At 49.6% G+C, this 25,357-nt stretch overlaps 1 protein-coding gene across 6 annotated transcripts in view; it reads left to right on the plus strand.

The window, feature by feature from the left end:
* Nucleotides 1-25,357, plus strand: part of PNPLA6 (patatin like domain 6, lysophospholipase) — an 84,209-nt gene that overhangs the window by 47,586 nt on the left and 11,266 nt on the right. For 3 of the 6 annotated variants that reach the window (XM_082204555.1, XM_082204559.1, XM_082204558.1), the window contains exons 20-31: nt 732-845; nt 2,370-2,445; nt 2,525-2,665; nt 2,763-2,826; nt 3,821-3,989; nt 5,395-5,577; nt 7,368-7,486; nt 9,081-9,237; nt 11,439-11,555; nt 13,539-13,608; nt 17,551-17,667; nt 18,680-18,796. In XM_082204555.1, the coding sequence (XP_082060681.1) occupies nt 732-845; nt 2,370-2,445; nt 2,525-2,665; nt 2,763-2,826; nt 3,821-3,989; nt 5,395-5,577; nt 7,368-7,486; nt 9,081-9,237; nt 11,439-11,555; nt 13,539-13,608; nt 17,551-17,667; nt 18,680-18,796 (1,444 nt within the window). The remainder of the gene's footprint in view (nt 1-731; nt 846-2,369; nt 2,446-2,524; nt 2,666-2,762; nt 2,827-3,820; nt 3,990-5,394; nt 5,578-7,367; nt 7,487-9,080; nt 9,238-11,438; nt 11,556-13,538; nt 13,609-17,550; nt 17,668-18,679; nt 18,797-25,357) is intronic. The other 3 variants (XM_082204556.1, XM_082204557.1, XM_082204560.1) reach the window with 3 other exon arrangements.

Raw genomic sequence — 25,357 nt, forward strand, 5'->3', positions numbered from 1 at the left:
GGGAGAGAGGGTACAGTGGCCCCTTTCTTCCCTTAAGCTGGACTTACAAGCCACAGTATCAGACTCTCGCTCTAGCCTAGTCTTGGACACACACAGTGAGCATCTCTGCTCTTGCCCAATCATGACTCCTCCTAGATAATCTGTCCTTCTGTGCCTGGAACGTAAATCATTAATGCCAACATATTATTTGTCAGGCACAGCTCTGACATCTGAGGAGCTCATCTGTTTTATGCTAGGAATCCTGCTTAGTGTAACCCCGATGTTAGAATTCCTGCTCCATGATTGCTGTCATGGGATTTTTGTCTTTCACATGACGGTATATGTTTTGGCTCCACAGAGTGGGAAGTGACGGAGACAGGATGTTTGTGTTCCTGCGTTCCGTGAAGTGGGACTATTGTCCTTTGTTCTTTTTCTCTTTGCTGTCTGATGCTAGAGAGAGAGGGAGCCATGTTGCAGTGCTCCATGTGTATTTATATGTAAATAAAGTAGATTAGCCAAAATGCTGAGTTGCTGAGGTTTGTCACGCATGATGCGCAAACTCTGTGGATCCCTAAGTGTGCCAGTGTCGGTTGGCAGCGGTCACTGTGATGTTCAGGCTGAAGAAAGCTTATGAAGCTCCCAAATGATCGACCAGGAGGGAGGGAACATGTCAGTCGGGCATGTGTCTCAGCTAGGGTCCTACTCAAGTGTAGGCTGAACTCCTGACACCCCTCCCCCTCTTGCCCCTTCAGGTGGAAGCCCTGACTCGCCAAGTCCGAGCCACCACTGTCCACGCTGTAAGGGACACAGAGCTGGCCAAGCTCCCAGAAGGGACCCTCAACAACATCAAGCGACGGTACCCTCAGGTGAGTGGCGAGGAATTCTGTTCTTAAGAAGTACCAGATTCTGCCTTCAAAGTAAGTTCTGCAAGCCAGTTCACAAACAGGTCCCGAACTCGCATACTTTAATTTGTGCAACTGGTTTGAGGGTTTATTTCAGCATCATTTGTAATATGAAACTCCTGGCCTAATAAACATATGGGATAAGTGTTTGGGACAGATGTACCCAGGCAGAGTGGCTATATAAACACTCGAAGTAAAGAGAGCAGTGGTAAAAGCACAAGAGAGCAAAGCTTGGAGCCATAACAAAGCACTTTTCTAACATCTACCACACCACTGTAAGCAGTTCCTGCCCAAAATATGTATTGAAATTCCATGAGAATAAATTCACAATGCACAGAAGAAAGAGAGTCTTGACTTTCCTGGTGATTATAAAACAAATTAGCAATTTCTTTTTCTGCCTGCAAACTCTCTGGACAGTTTTTAATTGGGTGCTGGCCCTCTGCTTGATTCAAAATGAACTTAATCCCAAGTTTTGTTGAATATGCCCAGAGATGTTGCTGAGACCCAGACATCTGAATGATGAAGGCAGGCAAACCCTCATATTGCAGTTTATCCTGGACTGCCGTGAGCTTGCTGTGCCGTGTAGCAGAAAGACCCTCTGAAACACACACATATTGCATCGCCTTGGTGAGTGAGAGCAGCAACAAGAAGTTGCTACTTCACACTTAACATGATGCCTCCTACAAATATTATTCTGTTATCAGGCTAGAGTCCATTGCCCCATAAATGGTAGCTGGAGAGAATGCTACCAAGGGGTACACTTTAGAATTGCTCTTTGGTGCCTGAGTGAAGCTGTAGCCAGGAATGATGACATTCAGGGAGCAATTTTTAAAAACGTGTGCAGGAAGATGTTGTTTTGTTTAGGACCGGGATGTGGGTGGCGCTGTGGTCTAAACCACTGAGCCTCTTGGGCTTGCCAATCAGAAGGTTGGCAGTTCAAATCCCTGTGACGGGGTGAGCTCACATTGCTCTATCCTAGTTCCTGCCAACCTAGCAGTTTGAAAGTGTACCAGTGCAAGTAGATAAATAGGTGCTGCTGCCGCAGCGGGAAGGTAAATGGCGTTTCCATGCGCTCTGGCTTCTGTCACAGTATTCCATTGCACCAGAAGCAGTTTTGTCATGCTGGCCACATGACCCAGAAAGCTGGACAAACACTGGCTCCCTTGGCCTGAAAGTGAAATGAGCACCGCAACCCCATAGTCGCCCTTGACTGGACTTAACCATTCAGGGGTCCTTTACCTTTACCTTTTTTGTTTAGGGAAGACTAGAGTACAGGCTGTCCTGTGAGCTTCAAGCAAGGAAGTGGCCCAGCCAGCCCCTTGCTCATAGTAAATCCAATACCTGACTCAGAGCCCCACATGAGATGAATGTGTGTGTTGCTCAGGAGCTGGCAACAACAGCTCATCCGGCTTTCTGCTTAACCAGGCTGAGCATGCCAGAGATACTCGATGGTTTCTGTGTTTTCCTGACTTCCTCTCCCTTAAACAGGTTGTCACTCGCCTTATACACCTACTGAGCCAGAAGATCTTGGGGAACTTGCAGCAGCTGCGTGGCCCTTTCCCAGGTAGGAGTGTGTAGAGAGTCCCATTTTCATTCACAGAATGCTTGGGCTAGCCACATGCTCACTGGGTCTCTCCCTCTAGGTTCTGGCCTGGGCATGACCTCCAGCTCAGAGCTGACCAATCCAGCCAGCAACCTCTCCACAGTGGCCGTCCTCCCGGTGTGTGACGACGTTCCCATGGCAGCTTTCACCCTGGAACTGAAGCACGCCCTGAACGCCATTGGTGAGCTCAACTACAGTGCTCGCTCTCACTCTCTCTGTCTCCCGTTCCTTGGCCCTGGCTCCACCAGTCATGACCACTTTTCTTCTGGCTTTTTCAGGCCCAACCTTGCTTCTCACCAGTGACATCATCCGGGCTCGTCTGGGGGCCTCCGCCCTGGACAGGTAAGTTCTTTGTGTGCCCCTGCACAGGGTCTGAAGGCAGAATTGTCGTGATTGCCAGATTCTTCCAGGGGTTTAGACGTTTTATTAAATTTCCTGTTTTACAATTTCAAATACTTACCGTATTTTTCGCTCTATAAGACGCACCAGACCACAAGACGCACCTAGTTTTTGGAGGAGGAAAACAAGAAAAAAAATATTCTGAATCTCAGAAGCCAGAACAGCAAGAGGGATTGCTGCGCAGTGAAAGCAGCAATCCCTCTTGCTGTTCTGGCTTCTGGGATAGCTGCACAGCCTGCATTCGCTCCATAAAATGCACATACATTTCCCCTTACTTTTTAGGGGGGGGAAAGTGCGTCTTATAGAGCAAAAAATACGGTATTTTACTTCCTTAAGATATCAATGACTTCCCTTCTTCTCTTTCCATGGTTCATTTTGCATATCACAAATCCCTGCGTATTTTACAAAAACTATACCATTCAGTATTCCATTATTGCATCCATCAAAACTTGTTTACACTGTTGAATTTATCTTAATGCTGCCAGTGTTTTCAGCTGCACACAATTATTTCCCATATATTAGGGTTTCTAGAGGTTCAGTAGGGTGGGCACTTTGCGGGGTCAAGAGGGGATAGGAAGGAGAGAGGCAAAAGGTTGACTTCCCTAAATTTACTCTCCCACCTCCGTTCCCCACCTTGAGTACCACCTAGTGAGGAGGATACAGCGAGAACATGAACGGCTGTCCTTTTCTCCCCAAGTATAATTACACATTTTTCTTTCGGTTGAAATAGAATTCAAGCTTTTGAGGTTAGAGAAGTCTCATTTGTACAAGTCTGAAAGCTTGCATTTTATTTTTAATGTCATTGTTGTAGCTTTTAAAACACGTAGTTGAATACTGCTTGTCAGCCACCTTGGTAGGTTTCACATCCTGAAAGGTGGGCTATAAAAAAATGGCAGTAAATAAAAATAAATTTCCAACGTCCCCAAACACCCTCCAGCATCCATGAATACCGCCTGTCTGGCTGGCTGGCCCAGCAAGAGGACATCCATCGCATTGTGCTGTACCAGACCGACTGCACCCTGACCCCCTGGACTGTGCGCTGCATCCGCCAAGCCGACTGCATCCTCATTGTGGGCCTGGGGGACCAGGAGCCCACCCTGGGCGAGGTGAGCAGGGTCTGGGAAGCGAGGCGCGCTCTGCTGGGATCGGGGGGCCAGAGGGAGGGATCAGGGAGCCCTTGGCAGAGGCAAGAGGACCTGGCCTGGGGAACGTATGGGAGAAATGTACGTTGAAAATGTCTATAAGAATCAAAGAAAATTACTATAAATTAGTTTGGGGATGGTATTTAACACCAGTCAGATTAAATCAAATAAACAAGGAATATTCAGTGTTATGTTGGAGGCGATGCCAGGAAACAGAGAATTACATTCACATGTGGTGGGGGTGTAAATCTCTACAAATTTTTTGGCAAAGGCTGTTCAAGGAGATAACAGAAATCACTGGGTTAAAGCTGAGCGAAAGTTCCGAGGTAGCATTATTATAATAATAATAATAATAATAAATTTTATTTATATCCCGCCCTCCCCAGCCGAAGCCGGGCTCAGGGCGGCTAACAACAATAAAAATAGTTCAACATTCTAAAACATTCATTATAACATTAATTAAATCAAATTAAAATCAAATTAATGGCAACCATCAAGCAAATTTTTGTGCAGATTGCCAGAGGAGGGGGTCAGGCTGCGCCCTGACAAAAGGCCTGGTGGAACAGCTCTGTCATGCAGGCCCTGCGGAAGGATGCCAGGTCCTGCAGGGCTCTAGTCTCTTGTGACAGAGCGTTCCACCAGATTGGAGCCGCGGCCGAGAAGGCCCTGGCTCTAGTTGAGGCCAGCCTAACCTCTCTGAGGCCTGGGATCTTTAGGGTGTTTTTATTTGCAATTTATTTATTATCAATTTACGATGGGGTGGAAGGTTCGTGGCTATGAAGGACTTGCTCACAAATTTATTGACAGATGCACGAATTATGATAGCTAGGAAGTGGAAGGGGCAAGCAGAATATAAAATGGAAGAATGGTATAAAAAGGTGTGGGACATAGCTGTTAATGATAAAGGTGAGGAATATGCAGGAGAAATGATTTTGAGGAGATATGGAGGGAGTTTGTAGAATTTGTACCATTAAAACAGACAGTGGTTAAACCATCGCAAGAGGTGTTGAAATATTGGGAGGTTGGATAGTTACAATGGAATGGTCTTGGGGTGCACATTTTTATTCTTATTTATTCATGATTATCCTGCTAACCTAGCAGTTCGAAAGCACGTCAAAGTGCAAGTAGATAAATAGGTACCACTCCGGCGGGAAGGTAAATGGCGTTTCCATGCGCTGCTCTGGCCACATGACCCGGAAGCTGTACTCCGGCTCCCTCGGCCAATAAAGCGAGATGAGCACCGCAACCCCAGAGTCGGCCACAACTGGACCCAATGGTCAGGGGTCCCTTTACCTTTATTCATGATTATTACTTGATGATAAAAAGAGGACTTTCCCGCCATGTCCTTCCTCTCTCTGCTTTTCCCCAGCTGGAGCAGATGCTGGAGAGCACGGCCGTCCGAGCCTTGAAGCAGCTCATCCTCTTGCACCGGGAGGACGGCCCCAGCCCTGCCCGCACCGTGGAGTGGCTCAACATGCGCAGCTGGTGCTCGGGGCACCTGCACATCAAATGCCCGCGTCGGGTCTTCTCCAGACGCAGCCCGAACAAGCTGGTACCAGCCAATTCCACTTTCCCATGTGTGTTCCCCACCCAAAAGCCTGTCCCTTCATCCCACTGCTCTCCCTGGCAAGGCTTAGTTGCCCATTCCTAGGAGGATGTTACTGCCCGCCCCTGAATCCATTTTGTTTGAGCTTAGCACCCCACTCACCTTTGCACATTGTTTCCCTTCACTCCAAGCCTCCCTCCCTCCCACACCTACCCCCTTCCCTGTTTATGTGCCATATTTTTCGCTCTATAAGACACACTTTCCCCCTCATAAAAAGTAAGGGGAAATGTGTGTGCGTCTTATGGAGCGAATGCAGGCAGGAGGCTCTGCTTAGCGCTCCCTTTAAAGAGCCGTGTGGAGCATGTGTGCGGCTCTTCCTCCTCGGGGAAAAGCCCCCAAGAGCCGCACACACACTCCGTGCGCTCTTTAAAGGGAGCGCGGCTCTTGGGGGAGCCTTCATCCTCTGCCCGGGAGAGGCTGTGCGTGGCTATCCCATAAGCCAGGACAGCAAGTGGGATAGCTTGCTGTCCTGGCTTCTGGAATTCAGAATTTTTTTCTCTTGTTTTCCTCTTCCAAAAACTAGGTGCATCTTATGGTCTGGTGCGTCTTATAGAGCAAAAAATACGGTATTTGTTTGTTGTCACATTTGTACCCTGTCTTCTTCCCTCAAAGGAGCTCAAGGTGGCCTATGTGGTTCTGCCATTGAATCCCCGCAACAACCCTGTTGTTGGGTTGTGAGAGGTGGTGACCGTCCCAAGGACGCCTGGTGCCAACATCAGGCACCAGGCGCCAAGCTTAAAGGGGCACAAAACTCAGAGGAGCTGTAATTGAGATTTATTTATTTTATTTATTTATTTGTTGAATTTATATACTGCCCTATACCCGGAGGTCTCAGGGCAGTTCACAGAAAAGATCACACTATTTAAAATAGTGTCTGGGTAGGTTCATATGGAAAGCGGTAGTCCTTGAGGTATTGTGATCCTGAGCCGTTTAAAGCTTTATAGGTCAAAACCGGCACTTTGAATTGGGCCCAGATACTAATTGGTAGCCAGTGCAGTCGGACCAGCATCGGTGTAAGATGCTCAAACCATTTTGCTCCAATGAGCAACTGAATTCTGCACCAGCTGAAGTTTCCGAACCTATATGTAGGCAGCCCTACATATAACGCATTTGGGGGGAGGGTGCCAAATTTTGGGCTTGCTCAAAGCTTACCAAAGTCCACCCCTGCCATCGAGCTTCATGGCCAAATGTGGATTTGAACCCTAATCTCCTAGGCTAACGCTCTAACTATTGCACAACCCTGCCTCTCAGCTCCTGAAATGGGAAAGTGTGCTTTGTTGTTTGGGCTCTGCTGATAAGTGAGTGGACCTCCCTCCCCACTGGGTGCCTACCGTATTTTTTTGCTCTATAAGACTCACTTTTTCCCTTCTAAAAAGTAAGGGGAAATGTGTGTGCATCTTATGGAGCGAATGCAGGCTGCGCAGCTATCCCAGAAGCCAGAACAGTGAGAGGGATTGCTGCTTTCACTGCACAGTGATCCCTCTTGCTGTTCTGGCTTCTGAGATTCAGAATATTTTTTTTCTTGTTTTCCTCCTCCAAAAACTAGGTGCATCTTGTGGTCTGGTGCATCTTATAGAGTGAAAAATATGGTATTTTGAGTGCCTTTCTCTGGATGAGAAAAGTTGATGCCTTGAAGCAGGCAAACTCTTGAGGACTCCCCTTCACGGTCTCCTGCTTCTTTGGAGGCTGGTGGAAGTAGCCCCCTTCCCTTCTTTTTTCTGCTTCCCCCACTGCAGAGGGAGATGTATGAGAAGGTCTTTGAGAAGAACGCCGATCGCCACAGCGACTTCTCCCGCCTGGCGAGAGTCCTCACAGGCAACACCATCGCTTTAGTGCTGGGGGGCGGCGGAGCCAGGTAATTTGCCCTCAAGCACTCGGGGAAGGTCTGAAAAATTTATACGATTTGAGGAGTAGTGAGGGTATTTTGGGAAATTATACGTGATGAGATTTTTTTTTAATTGTTTAAAATGAGTATATATATAAAAAAGCCTGAAGCGTTTTTGTTAGGTATTATTGGGGCAGAAATCCCCCCCGAAAATTTTGAAGTTGTTTATGTATATAACAGCAGCAGCTAGGATTCTTTATGCACAGAAAAGGAAAGAAGGAAGAAGTTCCTTTGTACAATCTTTTTTATTCAGTTTTACACTAAACATTTAAATTCAAACATTAGACACCATCAGCAGCATTTAGGATTCCCTAATCCTTTGACTCCCCTCCACCCTTCCATGGTTTCCATTTTCAACCTTTTTCAACTGCCTCACATATTTTCTCTATTTTTCTTAAATAATCCATTTTTACCTTAGTTTTTAGTACATTACAAGGGTTACTCAAAGGCTGCCCAAGTTTTTAGATGTTTACGGTGTTCTCTTAAGTACATTGTAAAATTTTCCCATTCCTTATTAAAGTTCCTCTCTTCCTGGTTTCTGATTTTCCTGGTCATTTTCGCCATTTCGACATAGTCCATCATCTTCATCAGCCATTTGTCTCTGGTCAACAGAAGAATTTCCCACCAAAGAAGAATGGATAAGTAAGATAGTGGGCTGTGCAGAACTGGCAAAATTAACAGCAAAATTAAGAGAACCTAATGATGAATGTTTTATAGAAGAATGGATATCTTTTTTTTGGACTACAGTGGTACCTCAGGTTAAGTACTTAATTCGTTCCGGAGGTCCGTTCTTAACCTGAAACTGTTCTTAACCTGAAGCACCACTTTAGCTAATGGGGCTTCCCGCTGCTTCAGCACTGCCAGAGCACAATTTCTGTTCTCATCCTGAAGCAAAGTTCTTAACCCAAGGTACTATTTCTGGGTTAGCAGAGTCTATAACCTGAAGCGTCTGTAACCTGAGGTACCACTGTACTTGAAGAAATATTATCACAGGATTTGAACTATGAGCAACTGAAGCAATTAGATTATAATTGTATGGTTATGATTAATAGCAGATAAGGTACAGCAGAAGGGGAAAAACAACAACTCCGGGAAATGGGGGTGGGAAGTCGACAAATATAAGAGAAAAGGGGAAATTGTGTTTTGATTGAATAAGTTTAAAATATTGAAACTTAATAAAATATAATTGGGGCGGGGCGAAAGGGGCGGTCCAGAGGGTGCCCGAATGCAGCTTGCCTGGGTCCTGGGAAGGCAGCTATTCTCCCAGCACCCCTGCCCCAAAGAGGAGCCTAGCTCTTTCCCCACCAAGCCTCTGGAGCCCACCCTTTTCCACTCATGAAATGGGAGGTGGGATGCCTTTAAGAAGCATAGTGGACCTTCCTTTGGCCATTCCCCGCCACTGGAAGAAGAGGAGAGCTGTCCCGGTTCCCTTGGCCTAGGGAGGAGCGAAGGAGGGGCCCAGACTCTCTTGGAGCAGCCCAGGACAGTAGGGCTGGGACATCGCGGCTGCCCTCGGTCCTTGCGCTCTGGCCTGCTTCAGGTGTGGCTCTTCCCTTCACCGCAGGGGCTGTTCTCACATCGGTGTGATCAAGGCTATGGAGGAAGCTGGTCTCCCCATCGACCTGATTGGCGGCACCTCGATCGGCTCCTTCATCGGCGCCTTGTACGCGGAGGAGAGGAGTGCCGTGCGCACGAAGCAGCGAGCCAGGGAGTGGGCCAAAGTGAGCAAGTATGGGAAGCGGCAGGGTTTGGAATGGGAGGGGAAACCCCAGCTGATTGGAGCCTGCCAAATTTCGGGAAACATGAGGACCTAGGAGGCTGCCCCCCACCAGTATTGCCTTCACTGCCTGGCCGTGGCTCGCCAAGGTTTCAGACGGGTGGCATTCCCAGTCCGAACCAAAGATCCCAGAGATTGGACCTGGGGCTTTCGGCATGCAGTAAGTATCCAAGCAAACCCCTGTGTTGCAAAGAGAATGTCAGCAGTGTCTAGGCAACATGATGACCATATACATACATAATAGACAATCTTTATAGAATTCCTTCAAACCATAAAAAGTTCAGAATGAAATCTTTAGTCTCAAAGAATGAATGTATGTCAATGAAAATATCAAATGCTGTGGAACAGTGCTCATGTAATAATGTAGTCACTGCATTCATTCGAAATAAGATGGGTTTGTGAAGCATTCTGTATCCACCCACCACGCTGACGAAGAATTCTACGAAACAGTAGTCAATATCCGGAATCACTGTTCAGTGTTGGACATCATATTTGTTGAATACACAAAGCTTCACAGCTTGTCTTTCATCGTACAAATTTTGGTACCTCGCTTCATTTAAAGATTTTCAGAGGCTTTGAGACTAAAGATTTCATTTAGAACTTTTTATGGTTTGAGGGAATTCTAAAAAGACTGTCTATTACGTATGTATATGGTCATCATGTTGCCTAGACATTATTGGTGTTGGCCTTCTGCATTCAAGCAAGTGCCCTTCTGCGGAGCTACGGCGCTCCCCCAAGCTGAGAGAGGCATTCCAGTGTGCCTTGCGGGAGTTTCCACTTGGTACATCCGTTTCTCTCTTGCATCCCTGGTTCTTGACTGAGGGCTCCTAGGTGGAGCTGGGACAGAGCAACGGGAGCTCATCCCCGTTGCAGAGATTCGAACAGCCGACCTTCTCATCAGCAAGCCCTAGAGGCTCAGTGGTTTAGAGCACAGAGCCACTGGCATCTCCCAGTTCGAAAGCACGCCAGTGCAAGTAGATAAATAGGTACCACAACTGCGGGAAGGTAAACGCTGTTTCTGTGCACGCTGGCACTCATCACGGTGTCCCGTTGCGCCAGAAGCGGTTTAGTTCTGCTGGCCACATGACCTGGAAAGCTGTCTGTGGATAAACGCCGGCTCCCTCGGCCTGAAAGCGAGATGAGCGTCGCAACCCCATAGTCACCTTTGACTGGACTTAACTGTCCAGGGATCCTTTAACCTTTTTTAGCCCTAGGTGGGTAGAAGGCAGTAGAGCCAGGCAATATTGCAGTGCATCGTCTGAAATGGGTTCGAAGTTCAGATCGTAATGCCTGCTTCAGACTTTTTGAGCCGGCTCCCTGGCACAGACTGGCAGGAGTGAAAGGCACTGTGCTGATGGCGGCCGGGGAGCTGCAATGTATTGGCAGCTTAAATTGCCTGATCGCACATCTGCCTGCGCGTTTGATTCTCCCAAGCAAGTGGGCTACGTCTTTTCTCCTGGTTGTTCACTCCTCCTGCAACCCACCGGGAGGAAAGAGGCAGCCCTGCTTGCTTTGGCAAAGGCAGACCAACAGACCAGCAGGCAGGCAGATGAAGCAGCTTCTCAGGCTCCCTCTGCCAAGGCCAAGACTGAGCTGCAGAGGGAGAGAGGGAGGGAGCAAGCAGGACCTCCTTCACCCGAGCAAGCAGGCAATCTCCTTCCCTTCCTCCTGGTTGTTCCCTCACTCCCCAGCCCAGCCACTTTCCCAGCCTTTTCCAGCGTTATTTCAGACATCGTGATCTGTCGCTATGTCACAATGGTTAGCTGGGAAACCCTCACAATGTTGAAAACCACATATCGCCCAGCCTTAGAAGGTAGTAAATAAAATGGGGGAGGGAGGGCCAACTGCATTCTTGAATGTTTACTGGGAGGACAGATTCAGAGTTTTAGACGAGGTGGATTCTCTCTCCCTCCTGGTTTTTAATCTGTGTACGCAACAACACTTTCTTCCCGAAAAGTTAGCATGAATGCAGAAGATGAAATAAGTTGAGAAATGAGAACACGTAAATGAAATTTGATAAAGCTATAAGAGGCGGTATGAGTGAGGAAGGAAGCCCATTGTTCTAGATTCGGTGAGGCTGAATCCTTTTTAAATTTTTCACCCGTTTCTGTCTAACATCAAGACACTTTTCTGTCACTTCTGCAGATCATGAATTCGGTGTTTGCCACAGTGCTGGACCTCACCTATCCCATAACTTCCATGTTCTCGGGCTCTGCCTTCAACACCAGCATTCACAAGGTGTTCCAGGACAAGCAGATTGAGGTATGCTCCCAGGGCCACCATGAGGGATGCCTATGCATGTCTCACTGCCATTTTGATCTGTATCATGGCAGCTTTGTGTCTGGCAAAGGGCCTAGGTCAGGGCCGGCTTGTGCGTGAGGCCAGGTGAGGCGGCTGCCTCCACAGAGGCAACAGATCTGGCATCCAAGAAACAAAATGCCCGCTGGAGTCTTGGCCTACCCTTTACCGATGGCGAGGTTCTGCAAGCACTTTTCCTTGAGAACATATCTGCGGTGTGGTGTGTTTTGCCCCCAGCACCAAAACATCCTGCGCTGACCCTGTCCTGGGTTCTACTGCCAACGTGCAGGATGTTGAGATCTGGGAATTGCAGAATCCATAATTTGGTGGTGCCTGCTTTGTGGCTCGTTCTCTTAATTACCACAGGTGGAAGCTGCCGTGTTAAATGTCTGGAGCCACGTGCGGTAGAGATTCATTGGTTTACATCAGTGAGGATAAACCTGTGGGCCAGATGTGGCCTGCCAGACCACAGGAAGTAGCTCACCAACCCTGGCAGATCTCTAACCCCCCAGCCCCCCGGCTGATCTGAACAGGAGTTAAAGCTTTTCTGTTCTTTAAAGAGCAACTTCTAAAGGGCAATCAGCCCTCTTTATTGGGAGTTTAAAAATCCCTCTGGCTGCCCTTTTTGAGAGAATCTATAAATAGCAGTCAGAAGGATCTGTTATCCCTGGTTTTAGCACTAAGCACCGCCACACTCGGTCTGGAGATTAACCTCAAAGAGCAGGCAGGAGGCTTTAAGGTAGCATTTCCTCCTGCCAACACTGAGAATGGACTTGAGCATGTGTGGAAATGCTGCTGTTTGCTTTTCACAAATCCTTCTATGCACAGTAAAAGGCGAGGTTTTCCTGCAATTCCACCCCAGTCCTGGAGGGGGAGCACTGGGAATGCTCAGTACATGGTTTGTGTGTGTGTGTGTGTGTCTGTGAAAATGTATGTATGAGTGTGTCTTCCTTAGCGATCGCTTGTAGCCGAGTAAGATTGTCTTTCATGAACACGGTCTTAACAGTGAATCCATAAGTGACTGTGGAGGCCAATTCTGGATCCACACGTCCTTCCACAGTGGGGACATAGATTTCCAGGCAGAAGTTGATCACAGTGAGGGTTTGCCAAGCGTGCCTTCCTCTTAGCACATTTCTCCCTTGCGTCCTGAGTTCGAGCGTCTTCAAAGGCCATGACACCTTTGGTAAAGGCTGTTCTCCAATTGAAGTGTTCGCAGCCAGTGTTTCCCAGTTGTCGGGGTTTATACTACACTTTTTTAGATTTGCCTCGAGAGAGTCTTTAAACCTCTTTTGTTGACCACCAGCATTACACTTCCCATTTTTAAGTTCGGAAATAGAGTAGTTGCTTTGCAAGACGATAATCAGGCATCTGCAAAACATGACCAGTCCAACCAAGTTGATGTTGAAGAATCATTACTTCGACACTGGTGGTCTTGCTTCTTCCAGTACACTAGCATTAGTTTGCCTGTCTTCCCCAGTGAGCGTGAGTATGAGTGTGTACACATATGTGTGTGGGTAAAAGAGCAAGATATTCTATGTCTGGTGGGTGTGAACTGCAAGTGTGTGTGTTAAATGCCCAGTGCATGTGTGGCATGTGAGTGTATCAGTATGCTGACCGCATCCCTTGCTGCAGTCCTCGTAGGGCTGGCTGACCATTGAAGCAGCTGTCTGGCTGAAGAAAGGTTAGCCATCCCTTCTCTGCAAGGCTCTGCATGTTTCCCTTAAGGCTACCAGGAACAGAGCAAATCAAGTAGAGACAGCAATATGCCTAAATTGTACCAGCTGCAGAATTTGACTGGTATAGAACTCGGGCGAGGGCAAGTGAGTTCACATGTGCAGGTCAGATGTGTCCTCTTGGCGGCTTTCCTCGTTACCCCCTCCTCGCAGCCCTTGGAGATGGGATTCCTGTGTATGTGATCACTGTCCCACTCTGCTGTGCCCAATGCAGGATCTGTGGCTCCCGTATTTTAACGTGACGACAGACATCACAGCTTCCGCCATGCGAGTCCACAAAGATGGTAAGTGTGCATTTCCTCTTCTGGCACAGGGGGCTTGGGTTCGAAACACACACACTCACTCACCAGGCCCCTGAAGTTCAGCGACGGCCCATGATGTCCAAACACTTCTGGCCTTGAACCCCCCAATTGGAAGGAAATGTGGTTTCGGGAATGCCCTAGACAGAGGCCCCTGGGGTGTTGGAGGTAATGAGACTGAAGGGGAAACGGGTGTCTCCAGAGAACCCTGGTTTCCTGCTCAAAATAGGTCTGCTGCACTGCTGCTGTTGTTCCAGGCCTCAGTTTTGGTTCTTGCCCGCATCCCCATTTGAGGATCGTAACACTCAATTCCTGGCACAGGAAGAGGTGTGGTGGTCCTACTGCTGTACCCTTAGAGTCTCCTGCAGAATCCCAGGCCCCTCAGGTTGGGGGGGTACAGATGTGAGGGCCTGTTGCTTGCCCAAGCGAGAGCAGGCTATGTCACCCTGCCCCTGAATATGCACAATTTTCTGTGGCAGATGCTTCCCTTCAGTTCTCAATGCCATCCAACGCCCCTTTCGCAGCCAAGACAAGTCGCCCTTCAGAGCAAAGCCTCGTTTAATGGACAACATTTTGCGGAGGAGGGAAGCCTTGAGAAGCCACAAGAAAACATATTTACATCATGACACCACAGCAGGAAGGACCCATGGGGTGATTGAGATAGAGAGAAATAGATCTATAAAAGATTGATAATTGGGGGGGGGGGGTCCTTGAGAGGGCCACACAAAAAATTGGGGGAAGCAGATGCGGCCTGCAGGCCACCGGTTAACTATCCTGCTTTAGAGAGAAGTTTCTTCTTTCCAAAGATCTTGGCCAGGCCTTTATGGCTTCACACTTGTCTCTGGTCAAAGAGCTCCCACATTAGAGCAAGGCCCGAGTTTCTTTCTCTCCTCCCAGCACAATCTGGTGAAGTTAGGTCTTCGGCTTGCTGAAAGGCAGGCCAGGAGAAGCTGAGAAGACCTAGGTCACCGCCCAAATCTGGGTTGGCCCCTCAGGGTGGCTAGCCTTTCCTTAATATAGAAGACTTGGCTGGAGATGAGTACTTTGCATCCTGCCTTTCTCTAGAGCAGCCTTTCTCAACCTGCGGGTTCCCAGATGTTGTTGAACTACAACTCCCATCACCCCTAGCCAGCAAGGCCAGAGCTCAGGGATGATGGGAGTTGTAGTCCAACAACATCTGGGGACCCACAGGTTGCTGCTCTAGAGGCAACTAGAGAAGGTCAGAAAGAACTAAGGTTGCACCTACTTCCCTTGGATTGCAAAAAGGGGCGTTTTGGGGGGCAGGGAGACGGGGGTTTGTTGACTCCTGGCATTCATTGGGTCCCATTCCTCCATCTCCAATGGCAGTGCTGGCAGAGCGAAGAGAGCACTCTGTGATCTGTTTTACCACGGCCTCCTCGCGCTCCAGCCCAACCTTGGGGCCTGCTTTCCTTGTAACCTTTCTGCTCTGCACTAAACTCACTAACTGTTGCCATATTTGCGCTGGATTCCCATGTCATGGGGGAGCCAGGTGGCAAGAGGGGGCTACAGCCATCCCTTCCCTGCCTTCCCAAGAGGGGAGAGGCAGTGGGTGCCTGCCAGCTGCATCCTGCCGGGGCAGAGAAGGGTGGGCAAGCGGTCTTAACGCAGTGAACTGCAATGAATGAATGAGCTTTGTAACCTGCTTCAGAAGGGGGATGGATCGTGTCTGGGGCAGAGAAGGGAGGCGGGGGGGTGTTGCCGTGTCCCCTCCGGGCCCCACTGTTGCAAACATCAGATCTCACCTGGGACATTGTCACAGCAGCCGTGCCCGTCTGCAGGGCAGGGGTACCGGGAGGCTATAACTGCCTGGCTTTCTGCATTCTCTGCCCACTTTTCTGTCCTTCCTAACACAACTAACACCTTCTTCCCCATCCCCAGGTAGTCAGGCTGTGTGTGTGTGTGCACACGTTTGTGTGTGCGTACAGTGGTACCTCAGGTTACAGACACTTCAGGTTACAGACTCCGCTAACCCAGAAATAGTACCTCAGGTTAAGAACTTTGCTTCAGGATGAGAACAGAAATCGCACGGCGGCAGCGGGAGGCCCCATTAGCTAAAGTGGTGCTTCAGGTTAAGAACAGTTTCAGGTTAAGAACGGACCTCCGGAACGAATTAAGTTCTTAACCCGAGATACCACTGTATATATCTTTTCATACCTAGGGAGCCGGATCTTTCAAACTAAGGTGGAGGAGGGGGCTTCATTGCAGATCCTGCCATCTGCAAGAGATTGGATATAGAGCAGCGTTTCCCAAACTCCAGCTGTTTTTAGACCACAACTCCCATCATCCCTAGCTAGCAGGGTCAGTGGTCAAGGATAATGGGAATTGTAGTCAAAAAAATTGCTGGAGAGGAGACCCAAGTTTGGGAAACCCTGCAGAGGAAAGCTGGAGTGTGCTATGTTCTCTTCTTTGGGGGGCTGAAAATCCCAGTGTTTCCTATTAAGTGCTGCTCCTGGTAGCACTCTGATCTCTTTTTTCCTAGTCTGGGAGTGGGGAACCAACCAAGGCAGGGCAGGTTATCTGCTGCTGCCTTAGACTTGCCAGCAATGGTGGCGGCAATCTGTCTGCATCATGTCAGCTACCAAAGGACTCCAACACTCCTCTTTGCAAAGTCCCCTGGGAGAGTCTCCTACTGACCCCCCTACTGAGGGGGATGTCCCACCTCTCTCTGGTTGTTGTGTTGTTGGTTTAGTGGCCTTGTGTTTCCTTGAATTGTTTAGATGGTTCGTCACCCAGAGAACCCTGGTTAGGGCTGACTGCTAACCTCAAGGAACAAATCAATCTCATTGCAACCCCCATTCCATGAAACATAAGTTCCTCGTTGTTTTTGCCCTAATCCCGCTCATTGTGATCTAGGTAACTATGGTTGCTGCTCCATAGACAGGGGCTCTCTGGTTTCCCAGTGATTTGGGATCCAGAACCAGCCTCCCTGTTTTGGAACTCTGCCATCTCTTGGCCATGATGGCTGCCCTGAAGACTCTGCCATGTCCTTTACTCCAGCGATGGAGAGCTTCTGGCCCTCAGGCCTAATTTGGCATGCTGTACCGTAGAGGTTGGGACGTGGGTGGCGCTGTGGGTTAAACCACAGAGCCTAGGACTTGCTGATCAGAAGGTTGGTGGTTCGAATCCCCACGACGGGGTGAGCTCCCATTGCTCGGTCCCCGCTCCTGCCAACCTAGCAGTTCGAAAACACATCAAAGTGCAAGTAGATAAATAGGTACCGCTCCGGCAGGAAGGTAAACGGCATTTCCGTGCGCTGCTCTGGCATACAGCTTCCGGGTCATGTGGCTAGCATGACTAAGCCACTTCTGGCAAACCAGAGCAGCCCACAGAAACACCATTTACCTTCCCACCGGAGCAGTACCTATTTATCTACTTGCACTCTGACATGCTTTGAAACTGCTAGGTTGGCAGGAGCAGTGACCGAGCAACAGGAGCTCACCCCGTCGCAGGGATTCAGACCGCCGACCTTTCGATCGGCAAGCCCTAGGCTCAGTGGTTTAGACCACAGCACCACCCACCTCCCTTCAGATGCTACTTGGAGCTTAAACAGGAGGAGAGGCCAGGAAACAAATTCAGTGACACGGCACGACAGTGGGTAGGTGGCAGAGTTGTGCAAGAGATAGGAAGCACAGTCGCATTCCCAGAGGGCGGGATTTCAGCAAGAAGCCTGCTCTGTTTCGTGGCCTCTCACACCGAATGGATTGATGGATGCACACCCTGGTCCTCCTCCAGTGAAGAAAGCCTTCCCAGAATCCTTTTCTCCACCCTCACTCCCCCACCACGTGCACGTTGTATTTCTGAAGCTTCTGTCATGATGTCATTTCCTGTCCTGTGCTCCTTCCCCTCTCCCTTCCCCTCCCCTCCCCTCTCTCCCTTTGATTGAATCTCCCGTCTTCCATCCGGCAGGGAGCGTGTGGCGCTACGTCCGAGCCAGTGCATCTTACACCCCTTATTTGCCTCCTCTCTGCGACCCCAAGGACAGTCACTTGCTTGTGGATGGCTGCTATGTTAACAATGTCCCAGGTCAGCATCGCGTTCGCCTCGCTACCTTGGCTGCCGGGCGCAGTGGGGATGGAGACAGTCAGTTGACTTGGGACACGCTTTTCACCCCTCTGAACCGCTGCCGCCGCCCTTCGTCTGCTACGACAAGCCTGTCTCCTGCCCACGGGCACCCTTTCCCCAGGCTGGCGGTTCTGCATGGCAAAGGAAGCTGGCTCACCGTGGAGGATCGTTCCCAATATGGGAAGGGGGGCCGAGATGGAAAGGGAGCACTTCCTCCCTGTTGCTGCTGGGCTTAGAAGGGGAGGCCAATTGGTACCGTATTTTTCTCTCTATAGGACGCACTCTTTCCCCTCCAAAGATGAAGGGGAAATGTGTGTGCGTCCTATGGAGCGAATGCAGGCTCCTTGGCTTCAGCGATATCAACATGCAGCCTCCGAAGCGCAGAGGAAGAGCTCCCCCCGCACTTTGGAGGCTTCGCGTTGCTTTCGCTGAAGCCGCCTGAACTCCCGCTGCGCTCCGGAGGCTTCAGGCAGCTATCCGCAAGCCTTCAGAGCGCAGCAGGAGTTCCCGCTGCGCTCCGAAGGCTTGCGGATAGCCGCCTGAAGCCTGGAGAGTGAGAGGGGTCAGTGCACACCAATCCCTCTTGCTCCCCAGGCTTCGCTTCACTGGAGAGGCGCTGCACAGTTTTCCCTCTCTGCGCAGCGCCCCTTCAGCGAAGCGGGAGGAGAAATGGAAGGGGCTCTGTTTCTCCTGCCGCTTCGCTGAAGGGGCACTGAGCAGAGAGGGGAAGAATTATTATTTTTCCTGTTCTCCCCCTCCTATGGTCCGGTGCGTCCTATAGAGCGAAAAATACGGTAGGTTTGGGGCCGGAAGAGTTTGCCCTACGAGAGCCATGCAGAATTCTCCCGCCAGGGGAAAGGTGGCCTTGGGAGGCGCGCTGTGGGCCTCTTTCGCCATCCCTCTTCCGAAGGGCTCGTTGCTGCTCTGGGTTTCTCTCTCTTCTACTGATTGCATTTGTTCCCACATTGGTTAGGCTCGCTGTGGCGGTACGTGCGAGCTAGCATGACCCTTTCCGGGTACCTACCGCCACTCTGCGACCCCAAGGACGGCAATTTGCTGATGGACGGCGGCTACATCAACAACCTCCCAGGCAAGTATCGGCCGGTCACGGAGGAAAAGGAGCAGGGTTGCGGAAACTCCCCCTTGCCTCCCGACCCCATGAAACGTCTCGTTTTCAGCAGCAGCGGGCACCCACCTTCATCAGCACGCGCGAGGAGGGCACGGGCTGGGATTGGGGAACTGACTAAAGCCTCGCCTTGCCCAAAGTTATGGAAGTGAGCAAGCAGTAATGGCCTGGGAACTCTGTGTGTGCCTTATGATGGCTGCCACCCACACAAAGGGATTCACCCTAATAAATTAACATCTGCTGTTGGGACGAGTATGCAGAAAATTTCAGCACTGAATTCCACATCCCCTGAGCTGAGGGAGGGCAGGATAAGGCTGTCTAGGGCTGCTAGCCATTATTTATTTACTTATTGAAATTATATACCGCCCTATACCCGGGGGGGGGGGGGTTCCCAGGGCGATTCACAGAATAACGGGTATGCTGTGCCTCTGCGGCCGGAGGCAGCCGTACATCTGAATTCCATTTGCTTGGAATCACGAGCAGAGTACTCTCACGCACCAATCCTGCTTGCACGTTTCTAACAGGCCCCATGGCCATTTTGAGAGCAGGAGGCTGGACTGAGCTGGTCATCCAGGAGGCCCTTTTTATAGTGCAGTCATAAGAAGAGGAAGGCATCGTATAGTTCATACCTGTTTGTGACTTCATCTCCCACAGGTCTCCTGCCCCATCACTCAGTGTCAGTGAGCGGAAAACCTGTGGGGGATTTCCACTTTGAGCCCCTGTGGACTAAGGCCCACATGCTCATTTCTATTTATTCAGAGAGAGAGAGAGGAGAGGATTTGTTGAATTAGAAGGGACCCCAAGCGTCATCCAGTCCAAGCCCCTGGAATGCAGGAATCTCTGCTAAAGCATCCTTGGCAGATGGCCATCCAACTTCTGCTTAAAAACCTATATCCAGAGTGTCAAGCAGCTCTTACCCTCAGAAACTTCTTCCTGATGTTTAGTCAGAATCTCCTTTCTTGCGACAATAATAATAATGATGATGATGATGATGATGATGATGATGTAATGGGAATTAGGGGTTGCTCGTGCGTAAGTTGCCGCCACTCTTGGTGAGGTTGCCTGGAAAAACCTTTCCCTGGCTGGACAGTCCTGATTCTGCGTCTGTCTCAGTCACTGGCAGAATCCGTCAGTGGGCGTTTCCTGAACTTCTTCCAACATAAAAGTTCCTTGACAGATAGTCTCTGCCTAGCCTCCCTGCGTGGAAGTCTTCTGCGCAGGGTGGGTGTGGGCAGTGGAGGACCAATGCTCTCCCCGCTGGTCTCTGGCGAAGAGTCCTGGAGCCATCCCTCCGAAGCCCGCCTCCACCCGCCTTTCTCCCTGGTGTAACGCTGATTTACTTCCCCGGTCACTGAGTCCCCTCCTTTCCTGCTGGGACCTTCTCCGGCCTCGCTCGGGAGCCCTTCTTCACTCCTGACTGCGATGGCAGTTCCCTGACAAATAATAATAATAATAATAATAATAATAATAATAATAATAATAATAATACAGTGGTACCTCAGGCTACAGATGCTTCAGGTTACAGACGCTTCAGGTTCCAGACTCCTCGGGTTAAGAACTTTGCTTCAGGATGAGAACAGAAATCGCGTGGCGGCAGCAGGAGGCCCCATTAGCTAAAGTGGTGCTTCAGGTTAAGAACAGTTTCAGGTTAAGAACGGACCTCCAGAATGAATTAAGTTCTTAACCCGAGGTACCACTGTAATAATAATAATAATAATAATAATAATAATAATAATAATAATAATAATAATAAAAAAAAATTTATTTATACCCCGCCCTTCCCGGTTTAAAAACCAGGCTCAGGGCAGCTAACAGCAAATATAAAACATTGATTAAAATGTGACTTAGAAACAGCATAAAATACAACATAAAATGCAGCATCAATATCAATAAAGTTCAAAAATTCAGGGGTCATTTTTTGGGGGAGGGGGAGACCCAGTCAGTAGACATCAAATGATCACCAGGGCTAACTGGCCAAGTTGGTCCCACTAGGGCCAGCAAGGAGACCAGGGAAGAATTTAAATGTGTGGTCCCAGAAAGGGTTTCTTCAAAGGGAATAGAGGATTAGGCTAATTCAAACTGAAGGCCAGGCGGAATAGCTGTGTCTTACAGGCCCTGCGGAAGGAGATCAAGTCCTGCGGGGCCCTAGTCTCGTGGGACAGAGCATTCCACCAGATCGGAGCTGTCACTGAAGCCATGGGTTCCAGTCCTACCCTGCGGAGCAGGAGAAAACAAGCTTGCTCCATCTTCCACGGGATAGCCCTTGAGATATTTGAAGATAGCTATCAGATCTCCTCTCAGTTTCCTCTTTTCTCTTCTTGTCCCACTGCTTCAGGTGGTTTGCTTCTCTGAATGAACAACAACAGTTTGTTTTTGTTTAAAAAATCATTATCAGATCAGCGACAGGAGAAACTTCCAGCCAGCATACAACCAAAAGGTCTGAAAGGGGTGAGAAAATACAAGCACAAAAAAAACCCCCAAGCAGAACAGCGTTGGCACCAGCCGAGTCTCCCAGAGGAGCGCATTCTAAATCTGGGGCACCACAACCAGGAAAGCCTTGTGCCAGATTGTTCATTTTTCATTTCCAAATACAATGTTTTCATTTTATCTCTGCAGCTAATTAGGACTAACATTTTTGTACACCACCTATGAGCATTTCCTATGCAAGTCCCATTCAGTGTTCCAGGAAAATTATGCCCCTACGCCAATCATGATTTCTTTAAAGGAAAAAGTAAAAAAAGCTGGCTGTCTCTTAGGAACTAACAGTCATGCCACAGAAAAATCACTTTGGAGCCTTTGCACACTTCAGATTTGTGACACCTCAACCAGGAGGGCCCTATCCTGGATTGCTAGGCATTGCCCATTGCTTTTTTTAAAAAAGAAAAAATCACAATCCTTGCCTGTAATAGTGGAGGAATAAAACCCAGAACAAGACATGGGTCTTCCTCAAAAGCTGTCACACAGTTCAGAACAAAGAGGCTGCCTGATTATGGTCCCTCATTCCCCTGTGTCAATTTTCTGGTGCAAATTCTCCCCAACCACTCTGGAACTGTTGTTGATCACAGAGCAAAAAATATAGGGAACACACACACACACACACACATATAGTGGTGCCTTGCAAGACGAATCCGTTCTGTGATTCTCTTTGTCTAGCGTTTTTTTTCGTCTTGCGAAGCAAGCTGTCAGGAGATGATTAGCTGCTTGTGCTTAAAATAGTGCCCCTTCAGAGTTTGTGCGGCCCCACAAACCTCTGTGTGTGACAGAGCTCCTCAGACATGTCTGCTCTAGTCACTAGTAGAGTCTGACAGTGGCTGCCTGCGGAAGCGCTTCCAGCAAAGAAGTTCCTTAACGGAAACGCGTCTCCTGGACTCACGACGTGGCAGCTTCCGGCGAAGCAAGGGTCTCCCTGCAGTTGCTTCTGACACCTCCCCGCTATTTTCGCTGGAAGTGTCTCTCACCCCTTTCTCTCCCCTGCTGTTTCCTGCCTGTGCTGCTGCGTCTCTCTCAGCATTACTGAGATCCTCCTCCAGAGACCCCTCGCTCCCCCTCCTTGTCCCTGCTTTAGCTGCTGACTCTCTCCCAGTCTTTGGGAGCCCTACCACCTCCCTTTCCTCTGATGTCAGTTCCCTGACATCCACCTCCCCTCCAGGGCCCCCTTCTCCCCCGCCCCTACTCTCTCCTCTGGGCGGTGAGGAGCTGAAACCCCGAAAAGAATCCTCTTCATCTTCAGACGTCTCGAACATTTCCCTCCATCGGTCTTCGTTCCGACTCGCTGAATCCTCCTCCACCTCGGAATCAGAGAACCCCTCCAACTCTTCTTCTTCGTCGGTGGTGGCGAAGTATTCCCTCCGGAACCTTGCCACTGGCTGGGGTTTTCGAGGGAATCTCTGATGAAAAGCTTCAATCAAAACCTCGTCATCTACATCCTCTGCCCTGACCCAGGTGTTTTCCGACTCCGGCTCCCCTTCCCACATTACCAAATACTCTACTTGCTCTCCCTTCCACCTGGAATCGAGAATCTCCGCTACATGGTAGCTGTGTTCTTTTTCCTCCATAGCTGGTCCCCTATTGACCCTCCCCTCTCTGTCCCCTATATACGGTGACAGCAACGACCTGTGGAACACTGGGTGCAACTTCATGTGGTTCGGTAACCGGAGTCTGAAAGCCACTGGGTTGACCTGTTGCGTGACTTCAAATGGGCCCAGTCTTTTGGGTCTTAACTTCTTACAACCTCCTTTAAATGGTAACCCTTGGGTGGACAGCCACACCTGGTCCCCCACCCTAATGCTTTCCCCTTCCCTTCTGGTTTTGTCTGCCTGCCTCTTATATTCCTCCTTCGCCCTGTTTAAATTAAGTTGGAGCTGGCGATGGATCGCTTCCATTTCTTCAACGAACTGTTCTGCGGCTGGAACGCTCCAGTTCTCCCCTTCCCCCCCTGGGAAGGCTCGGGGATGACACCCGTGATTAGCCAAAAAAGGGCTCATCCCCGTGGACACGTTCTCTGCATTGTTGTAGGCAAATTCTGCCAACGCCAGCTTCTCCACCCAATCATTCTCTCTGTCATTCACATAACACCTCAAATATTGCTGGAGGACACCATTAGCTCTTTCCGCCTGCCCGTTGGTTTCTGGATGACGGGCAGTAGAGAAATTCACCTCTACATGCAATAAGCTCATGAGCTTCCTCCAGAACCTGGAAGTAAATTGTTTCCCTCGGTCAGAAACCACCCTCAAGGGTGCGCCATGCAGCCTAAACACATTTTCCACAAACAATTTAGCGGTTTCTTCCGCTGTGACCGCATGTGAGCAGGCTATAAAGTGGGCCATCTTGGTTAACAGGTCTACCACAACCATGATGGCTGTTTTCCCTTTGGACCTGGGCAGATCCGTCATGAAATCTATTGCCACTGCCTCCCATGGCCTTTCCGGCGTGGGTAGTGGTTCTAATAAACCTGCCGGTGCCCGCCTCTCCCCCTTGGCTCGTTGGCATCGGTCACACCCTCTCACATATTCCCGCACATCTTCCCTGACCTTGGGCCACCAGAATTCCCTGGTAACCAGCCACATGGTTTTGTGTTGCCCAAAATGCCCTGCTGTGGGGCTATCGTGCAGTTGCTTGAGTACCTTTTCCCTCAATTCCCCTTCAGGTATGTATAACGCTCCCTTGTAGTACAACGCCCCATCTCTCTCCTCAAAACCCCCGGGTTTGTCTCCCTCCCTCCTGAGACCCCTGAGTTTGTCCTGGGCGTATTCATCCTGCACCGTTCCCTCTACCAGTTCCCTTTGCCCCACCAATGCCGCCCCACACACCCAGCGGTCCTCGGGAATGACATGGGTCTCTTCGGGTGCACCCTCTCCCTCCAAATATTCAGGTTTGCGTGAGAGAGCGTCCGCCCTAACGTTCTCCGGGCCTGGTACGTAACAAATCTCAAAGTTAAATTTGGAGAACTCCTGGGCCCATCTCAACTGCCGTTGGTTGAGCACTCGCGCAGTTCTCCAATACTCTAGATTCTTATGGTCCGTGCACACTTGCACCTTCTGTTGTGCACCAATTAGCAGGTGCCTCCATCTCCGGAAGGCCTCATGAATCGCAAGAAGTTCCCGGTCGTACACCGTGTAGTTCCTCTCAGATTTGTTCAGCTTTCGCGAAAAGAAGGCACACGGTCGCCACTCTGACCCCTCCTTCCCTGGCTGCAGAAGAAGCACCGCCCCTATGGCTCTGTCAGAAGCGTCTGTTTCGACCCTCAGCCTTTTTTGTAAATCCACATGTAGAAGTTGTTCATCCGAGGCGAAGGCCCTTTTCAGTTCCTCAAACGCTCGCTCCGCCTCCCCCGTCCAAACAAACTTCTTTTTACTGCTGAGACAGTCCGTGATGGGCGCCGTCAGGTGGGCGAAGTTTCGGATGAACTTACGATAAAAGTTTCCAAACCCTAGGAACCTCTGCACATCCTTCTTGGTCTTGGGTGTTTTCCATTCCAGCACCGCTTGAACCTTGCCGGGGTCCATGGCCAACCCCTTGTCTGACAAGCGGTACCCCAGGAATTCCACCTCCTTGGTATGAAACTGACACTTCTCCAGTTTCACCCACAGTCTGTTGGCTTGCAGCCTGCTCAACACTTCTCTGACGTCTCTCACATGTTGCTCCTCATTCTCCGAATACACCAACACGTCATCTAAGAAGGCCACGCAATTCTTGTAGAGCAAAGGCCCCAGTACGTGGTTCATGAAGGCTTGAAAACACGCGGAGCCTGTTTGTAATCCAAAAGGCATAACGAGGTATTCAAATGCCCCCAAAGGGGTGAACATGGTGGTCTTCCATTCATCCCCTTTCCTTATACGTATCAGGTTGTACGCCCCCCTTAGGTCCAGCTTTGTAAAAATCTTTCCTTTTCGCACCCTGGTCAAAATATCATCAATCCTGGGCATAGGAAAAGCCGCCGGCTCTGTCACTGCATTTAGGCGCCGAAAGTCACATACCAGCCTCGGCTTGTCCGTGTTTTTTTTATCCACAAAAAACACTGGGCTA

The sequence above is a fragment of the Podarcis vaucheri genome (assembly GCF_965113315.1).
Source record: "Podarcis vaucheri genome assembly, chromosome: 17".
Classification (NCBI taxonomy): domain Eukaryota; kingdom Metazoa; phylum Chordata; class Lepidosauria; order Squamata; family Lacertidae; genus Podarcis; species Podarcis vaucheri.